General features: G+C 39.8%; 1 protein-coding gene across 1 annotated transcript; it reads left to right on the forward strand.

Annotated features, from left to right (window-relative positions):
• Positions 1 to 800: 800 nt before the first annotated feature.
• LOC119780875 (uncharacterized protein K02A2.6-like) lies at positions 801 to 8,660 on the forward strand. The gene is made up of 3 exons (XM_038281120.1): positions 801 to 1,401; positions 1,782 to 3,877; positions 8,388 to 8,660. The coding sequence occupies exons 1-3, from the start codon at positions 801 to 803 to the stop codon at positions 8,658 to 8,660; spliced, it is 2,970 nt and encodes a 989-aa protein (XP_038137048.1).

Raw genomic sequence — 8,660 nt, forward strand, 5'->3', positions numbered from 1 at the left:
TTAGTATCTCTAAATAATTGTTCTTTTTAGGGTCCATTATATCGAGGGATCAATTAGTTTCACAACCCTACCCTAAGGAGTTACATGAGCCATGGTTATATATTTATTTGCATACATCTGTGTTAACATACCAACTAGACTTTTACTTTTACTAATTTTGACCCGGTGTATCATACACAACAGAATTTTGGCGACGAGGATGGGATTGTTCAAGTTGGAAGGCACCGAGTCCGCAGACGGCGCGGCTCCATAGAGGCAACACGGGACAGAAAGCTGAGCGTTTTGGGTGAAAAGGAACCGGAGCTAAAAGGATGGCGTTTGGAAAGCCAGAAGATTTTCACTTCGAGGAAAGTGAGGAAAGTTTCGACAACTACCGCGAGCGTCTCGAGCAGTATTTTGCTGCAAATGACCTGGACACTAAAGAGGAGAAAACTAAGTCGGTGTTTCTCACGGTGGTGGGGAAAAGATCCCATAGCTTGCTGATGGATCTGTGTGCGCCTGATAAACCGTCGGAGAAAAACTACGAAGAGTTGGTAGAATTGCTGCAGAAGCACTACGTACCAAAGACTAACTTTATTGCAGAAAGGTGCAAGTTTCACGGAAGAAACCAAAAGGATAACGAAACCATCAGTGAGTACGTTGCTAGTTTACGAAAGTTAGCAGCTACGTGTAAATTTGGGACTCTCTTAGATGAAGCGCTGCGGGATAGATTCGTCTGTGGCATAAAGAGTAGTGAATGAAGAGATCGACTGCTCAGTACCGCGCACACTAAAGACTTGACCCTGCCGCTGGCTGTAGAAATGGCACTATCTTTTGAGGTAACTAAGGACAGCGCACAGCAATTTTCACAGAAAGCTTTCAAGGCTCATGTAGTGGAAAAGAAAGCTAAAGCAAAATACCACGAAGCTGAGAAAAATGCAGCTGCCAGGAAACCCTGTTATCGTTGCGGTGGAAAAAATCACAACCCGAATGACTGCAGGTTTAAAGACAGCGAGTGCCATGAGTGTAAAAAAAAAGGACACATAGCCAGAGCCTGTCGCACACGCAAAGAAGGAGGCCGTTCGAGCACGACCAGGGGAACCATGCATCTGGATATGGAGAGGAGGGGATCCAGCGCTCTCAAGCAGCAACCCTGTCAGGATGCCAGCGCTCTCCAGCAGCAGGATGTCAGCAGCTGGCCCGGTCCACAGCAAGGTGCACCTCAGCATGCAGAGCCAGGCAATAGGCACGAGTTTAAGGGGGATCCATGCGACACCCAATTTCTGTCACAGCAAGTCAGAGAAGATGGAGCAACCAGTGAGGAGGTGGTTCAGTGCGGGATGGAAGCTGCCCTGAACTTTGACACTTTTCCAGATCTGACATTAGACAGTCCTGATTTTGGTCTGTTTGAAATGAACACAGGTAATGGTGACGTTCTAAAACCTTATTATGTGTATGTCAGTGTAAATGGTTCCAGAGTGAAGATGGAATTAGACACTGGTGCTGCCGTGTCAGTAATATCTGAAAATTTGTATAAGCGCAGATTTAAATCAGTCAAACTTAGTCCAGCAAATTACGTACTTAAGACGTACAGCCAAGAGTCATTACAGCTGATGGGTAAATTTGTGGCCAAAGTAAAGTGCCAAGAAACCAAAAAAAAAACTAGAACTACTTGTAGTAAAAGGAAGAGGTCCTGCTTTGATGGGTAGAGACTGGATTAGCCAGTTGAAGCTAGACTGGTCACAGGTTAATAGAGTGGCTCCAGAAACAGTGGAAGATGTTTGTGCTCTACAAACATACAGACTACAAGGTCACCATAAATCCATGGTTAAACGTGGATCAGTATCCACTCCCAAAAACACAAGATCTGTTTGCAAAATTAGCAGGAGGTCAGAAATTTACCAAACTAGACTTATCCCAGGCTTACCAGCAAGTCCAGTTAGAGGAAAGCTCTAGGTGTTACCTGACCATAAACACTCACAAAGGGCTGTATCAATACAACCGGTTACCTTATGGTGTTGCAAGTGCTCCTGCAATTTTCCAGAAAATAATGGATCAAGTACTTCAGGGTATGGATGGAGTAATCTGCTATCTGGATGATATTTTGATAACTGGTAAAGATGCAGAAACCCACCTGTCTAACTTAAAAGAAGTCTTTAAGAGGCTCGAAAGCTACAATCTCAGGGTAAAGCGAGAAAAATGTGAGTTCCTGCAAGACAGTGTTTCATATTTAGGACATGTCATTGATTCCACCGGCATTCATCCTATGAAAGAAAAGACAACTGCCATTCAGAGGGCTCCAGTTCCCAGTAATGTAACTGAACTTAGGTCATTCTTGGCTCTGTTAAACTACTACGGGAAGTTTATACCAAACTTATCGACTCTGATCCAGCCAATGACAGCGTTGCTGCACAAAGATGCAGAGTGGATTTGGTCAGAAAGTTGTCAAAATGCCTTTGAGAATGCAAAGAAGGCTCTTCAATCTGACAAAATCTTGGTACATTTTGATGCCGAGTTACCAATTATCTTAGCATGCGATGCGTCTCCTTATGGAGTTGGTGCTGTAATCAGTCACCAAATGAAAAATGGAAGCGAAAGACCGATTGCATTTGCATCAAGAACTTTAACTAAGACCGAACAAAATTACTCTCAGATTGAAAAAGAAGCACTTGGTTTAGTGTTTGGTGTTATGAAGTTTCATGACTACCTTTATGGAAGGAAATTCATTTTGGTGACGGACCACGAACCATTGTTAAAAATCTTGGGACCAAAAACAGGTGTACCTACTCTAGCTGCTGCTAGATTGCAAAGGTGGGCTCTAATTCTAGCTGCATACAAGTATGAGATTCAGTACAAAAGATCTGAGCAACACAGTAATGCAGATGCTTTATCCAGGCTACCGATGAAACCAAGAGTGGATGTGGCGTCAAACCCTATTTACAGAGTATCTTACCTTGATGAGTTACCTATCACGGCAAGGGAGATAGCAAAAGAAACAGAAAAAGATTCCGTACTAAAGGTGGTAAAACAGTTGGTGTTAACTGGCTGGCCTAAACATGTACAGGATGAGTGGCTGAAGCCGTATTTTCAGAGACGTTTTGAGCTTACTGTTGAAGACGGTTGTCTGCTGTGGGGGTTACGAGTGGTTGTTCCTAAGAAATTAAGGGACCAGTTGATTTCTGAACTGCATGAACACCACTGGGGAATAGTGAAGATGAAATCCCTTGCCAGAAGTTTATTCTGGTGGCCAGCAGTAGATGAGTGCATTGAACAGGAAGTCAGTGAGTGTACTATTTGTCAAAAGCAGCGTAGTATGCCTTGTACTGCGCCAGTGCATAAATGGAAATGGGCTGCCAGCCCCTGGGAGAGAATCCATCTTGACTTTGCAGAGGACCACAAGCAGATGTTTCTGGTAGTTATGGATGCTTATGCTAGATGGCCAGAGATTATTCCTATGCATACTACTACTTCTGTTAAAACAATTGAAGCATTGAGAAATTTGTTTGCTGCTTACGGGTTACCGAAAGAAGTTGTAATAGATAACGGTCCTCAGTTTGTTTCGCAAGAGTTGGAGTACTTCCTAAAGAAAAATGGAGTGCAGCACATTAAGTCACCTGCGTACCACCCTGCCAGCAACGGATTAGCAGAGCGCTTAGTTCAAAACCTTAAGAAATCGCTAGCAAAGAATCGCGCCATAGGTGGTATGTCGCTTGAGCACTGTGTGGCAAATTTTCTTTTAGGGTACCGAAACACGCCCCATACCACTACAGGAAAAACTCCTGCGGAGTTATTTCTAAAAAGACAGGTTCGAACGAGATTGTCACTGATCAGACCCCAGTTCTCTCAGAGAATGCAAAACAAAACAGAACCACCTCTTCCACGTGTTAGAGTTTTCACAGTAGGTCAACCTGTATTGGTTAAGAATTACAGGGGAGGGGAGAAGTGGTTGAATGGAGTTATAAGAGAAATCCTGGGTCCTGTAACTTACAGTGTGGAAGTGAATGGGAAGTGTGTTAAAAAACATGTAAATCAGATGCTGGGAGTAAATGGAAATCCAGCTCAGTGGACACAAACAGACTCTTGTACTGGAAATTTTTGGAATGATGATGTTTTTGATACAACCAAAGGTGTGGATCAACCGATGGAAGAAGAAACTGTTGGAAATCAACCAATGGACTTTCCGTCATCTACAGTTGAAAGTAACACACGCCCAGTGAGAAACCGGCGTCCTCCTGATAGACTGAACTTTAAACTACAACTCTAAATGAGGGTTTAAAAACAGAAAAGTGTTTCTTGAGTTTCAGTTATATTGTTCAAAAAAAACAAAAAAAACAAATGTTATTGTTTGAGAAGTATTGATTTTACAGGGGAGGAGCTGTGGTGTTCCAGACACCGAAATTAATGAACCGCCGGGTTTGATGTGTTAAGACACTTTTGGTTTAAGTATGCTCCTGTGTGTGTTGGAGGCTGTCTGTTATTGTGAATCTAAAGTTAAGGCAAATATAACAGTTCGCCAGTGGGGGCGCTCTGACAGTGCACTAGAGAGTGGTGAGCTGTGCCTTAGAAGAAGAAGAAAGTTGCCTGTGGATAATAAATGTTGCTATGTGCTAACTTCCAGGTATCTACTTGAATATTTCTTTTCATTTTGACCCGGTGTATCATACACAACAAGATACAGCTCACACATGAGAATATTATCTGCACTCAATTTTAACATAACCACAGCTGAAACATTTTGAGACAACCACAATGTTAACTCAACCTGGCCCTGACTTTATCTGAAAGCTATCTTAAATGGGTACAGGGGTAGTAAATGTCACATTAAGATCTTGGGCTAGGCATAAACATAGGAGAAAAAAATAAATAGGAAAAAGAAAAATAGGAATAAAAGAAACTAATTTAGAATCTACACTTCCTCTCACTGTGTTTTTGTATATCAACCTGTGCTCCCATGGGACAGGTTACTGTCTTGAATTTCTCTTGTTGCAGCTGTTTTGGGTCATTATGTGGTATTGCAACCCCACTTGTCTAGATGCCATCTTGAAACTATGGTTCATGTCAGGTTGTGTGGAGGTTTTGGAGGACTCAAATGCATAGACGGAAGGAGTCAGAGATGAGTCTGCTGTTTTACAGTGATGTTAGGCTCGAATGAGTCAGCCCGACACAGCTTTGATCACCTCTGAACAGGTGTCGCTGAGAAGTGTTTCGAGCTTACCCCCGTCACGTGACGAGGGTTCATTACATAAAACCATGTTTCAAATTGCTCGGAAATTCGAAAAATTTGCGTCAAGTAGCTGGTGAAGTTTCTCAGTCATCCAGGTCATAGTCATTCCAAAAAAACAAGTTAAAAACAAACCACTGGACTTTGCTTTCCAAGTCTGAAGATGTTTTGCTTCCAATGAGAGAGAGATAGTCAAGTGAGGAAGAGAAATGGAGGGAGAGCCAGTGCCAAGAAGAGCTTGCACTGGAAAAAATATCTAGAAATAAGTAAAAATGTCTTAAATTAAGCGTATTTACCCTTAATTTGAGTAGGTAAATGAGATGATTTGCCAATGGAATAAGTATTTTTACTTTTAAAATAAGATATTTAAATAAAATGCACTTGAAATAAGACAATGCAATTGTGTTTTCTTATTTTAAATGTAAATTTTCTTTTTTCATTGGCAAAATGAAAAAGGCAGACCCAAGAGTGGGGTAATCAGTTAATTGGGAGCAGGTGTGGACAGAAGCAGCCAGAAAGGAGCCAAGGGGAAACAAAAAGAGCACCAGGGGGAAACAAAGAGATGCCAGGGGGAAAGGGGCTTTATTGTAACTAGAAAAGAACTTAAATAAGGCTGAAGTGGAATAAAACTAATGGCAACAAAATTAGGATTAACCAAGGTGGAAACTAGAGGATAAGAGAAGGAATAACTGACTAAAACTAGACCAAGAAATAAATAATAGCAAAAATTATATAGATCTTGACAAAACAGAATCACATCAAATAAAGCATAACTGAGAACTCAAAATGAAAATCTACACGGAACCAAAAGGTGCAGATCATGACAGTTAATGCTTTCATAACTTGCGGATTATAATTTTCCTTTAGTCGAGGCAGGCAAAGAAGTAGGAATGAAAGCTCTGGAGTGTAAGAACGTTCTGGGAGCAGTAGTTTCTATTACAGTAATAAATGAATTTTGAAATGAATGGGAACTCTGAAGAGCTATATTTTAATTTTATCTTTATAAAGTTCCTTATGGTTAACTTTGTTGTAATTCACCCCTAAGAATAAGCAGAATATGACTGAAAACAAAGAAATTAAAATAAAGCTAAAAAAAAATATATGTATTGCTGAGTTTGAAGTTTAACACACAGCTTGTTTGATCAAACCATACTCATGCGTTTGGGTGGCCCAATACAAGGCCAGCCAGATCCAAATCTAATTAAGAATCTATTGAAAGAAAACTGCTCTGCATTCAAATCTGAACGAGCTTTGGCTATTTTGAAAAGAAAATACCCTTGATTTCTGTTTTTAGGTCTGCAATACTGGTTGTGAAATAAAAGATGGTCAAACAAAGCCATAACTCAAAGGGGAGAAAAATTTAAGAGTGTGTTGTGTCAAGTGTAGTGGATGATTGTAGGGGATCCAAATGCAAAGATAGGAGCAGAGATGGTTTCTTGTAGGTTTAATAAAGTTAGTGGCAACAGAAGCATAAATCTATATTGAAAATGACAGGGAACCTAGAAACCAAAACAAGGAGACACTTTGGAGGAACATAAATAGCAATGAAGAAAAACTAGCAATGATGAACTGCAGACAGGGGGGACTTACCACTAGGCAATACTAGGCAGTTGCACAAATATATATTAAAAATCTATAATCTATATTTTTAATATATATTTGTGCACATTAATTATGTTTTTGATGAAACTATAATATTAAGTGTGTCTCTGCCCCCCTTCAGTGTCCACCAAATTGGATCAGTCCACTGCTGCAAATGTTCAGAAAGGTCCAAACAGACAGCAGCAAACCAGTTGAAAACAAACAATGCATATATTTAGCAACTTTTCAGACCCCTCTAGTGCTTTTATTCCAGAAAAGCACCTAGTGCCAAATCTAGCAACTTTTTTTCTGTTAGTGGAGACTTTGGCGACAACATATAAAAGCAGCAAACTCTGCTCTCCAGAGCAAGTAGATTGTTAACCCCGCCTCCTGTTCTCCTTTATCTTGTCTGCTGTCATGATTCTATGCTATTATTTCATCCAAATGAAAAATGGAGAACAGATAAGCAGATCATGGCTTGTGTACAGTGGAAAAAAGGACTGTTATTTACTTTTGCCGTCGGCTCTTCGGAAATGCATGAAGGCGCAATCGGCTAAGTGAGAAGGAACTGGAGATAACTGAAGCCATGGAAAACATAACTTAAGGATAAGAGAAAAAATAACTAACTAAAACTAGACCATGGAATAAATAATAGCAAAATTGATATAAATCTTGAAAAAAACATAACATAAAATAAAGCATAACTGAGCATCCAAAATTAAAACATACACAGAACCAAAAATTGCAGAGCGGAAGATAATGACAGTGTTGTCATAAAATCCTACTGTCTCGTATCCTAACAAACTTTAATTTTATATTAAGAGATTTAAAACTGAAACTGATTCATCTTTAGTAGGTTTCTCCCTGAATTATTTTTGAATTTTATTATTGACTCACTGTTTTTGTTAACTAGGTTAAATGGCTTTTAAGTGCATTTCGTGGTTGAAGAATTGTTAACCAAGTGCTGTGCTGTTCCATGATATAACAGCTGACAAGCTATGTTAAAACAGATAAAAAGGAGCAAAAAAGTTACAGATGCAGACATTATAAGGTTTTTTTCTGTTCATCAGTTCTTGCTTCACCTTGACTTCTACACAAACCCACCAGTTCAGAATCAACTCCTCCCTGAGGCTGAAAATGATGGTGTACTGCTATTAACTACCAATTACTGATGGCTGGGCACGGATTCAATACTTCCTGTTCCCATTTGTTTGTGCGCTTCTGATGTTATATTTTGGAGCAAACATCCAATGAGAAGAAAATAAGGACTTGAAACCTTGGTAGATATTTTTATTGAAGTGGGAGAAAATGCAAAGATTAGTTAAAAAAGCAGTATCCAAAAAGGTTAAAAGAAAAAAGTGGTCATTGATGAAAGACAGACCAAATTTTATTAGGTTTTCATCTTTTACAAATAAAACTTTTAAAGTGTGGCCTCCATTTTTATTTGGCTCTCTTTACTCTGATATGTAAATTAAACCCTGTGTAACTATTTTAATTACAAATAAAACAGGAAATTCAGTCCATCTATGTTTATTTCAGTCTTACCATGTATCCAGCCAATCCATGAAAGACCTCAGGCTCTATTGTTGTCATGATTAACCTTCAGAGGCACATAAAGACTGTTACCAGGTCAGCCTTTTATTACCTGAAGAACATCTCCAGGATTAAAGGATTCATCTCCAAGCAGGATCTAGAAAAACTCATTCATGCATTTATCTTTAATCAAATTGATTACTACAACAGTGTCTTCATAGGTTTGCCTAAAAAGTCCATGAGGCAGCTGCAGCAGATCCAAAACGCTGATGCCCATGGTCTCACTACAACTAAGAAAGTAGAGCACATCAGCCCAGTTCTGAAGTCCTTACATTGGCTCCCGTAG

This window comes from Cyprinodon tularosa, unplaced genomic scaffold (genome assembly GCF_016077235.1).
Source record: "Cyprinodon tularosa strain WSP-4 unplaced genomic scaffold, ASM1607723v1 ctg167, whole genome shotgun sequence".
NCBI classification, from domain to species: Eukaryota; Metazoa; Chordata; class Actinopteri; order Cyprinodontiformes; family Cyprinodontidae; genus Cyprinodon; species Cyprinodon tularosa.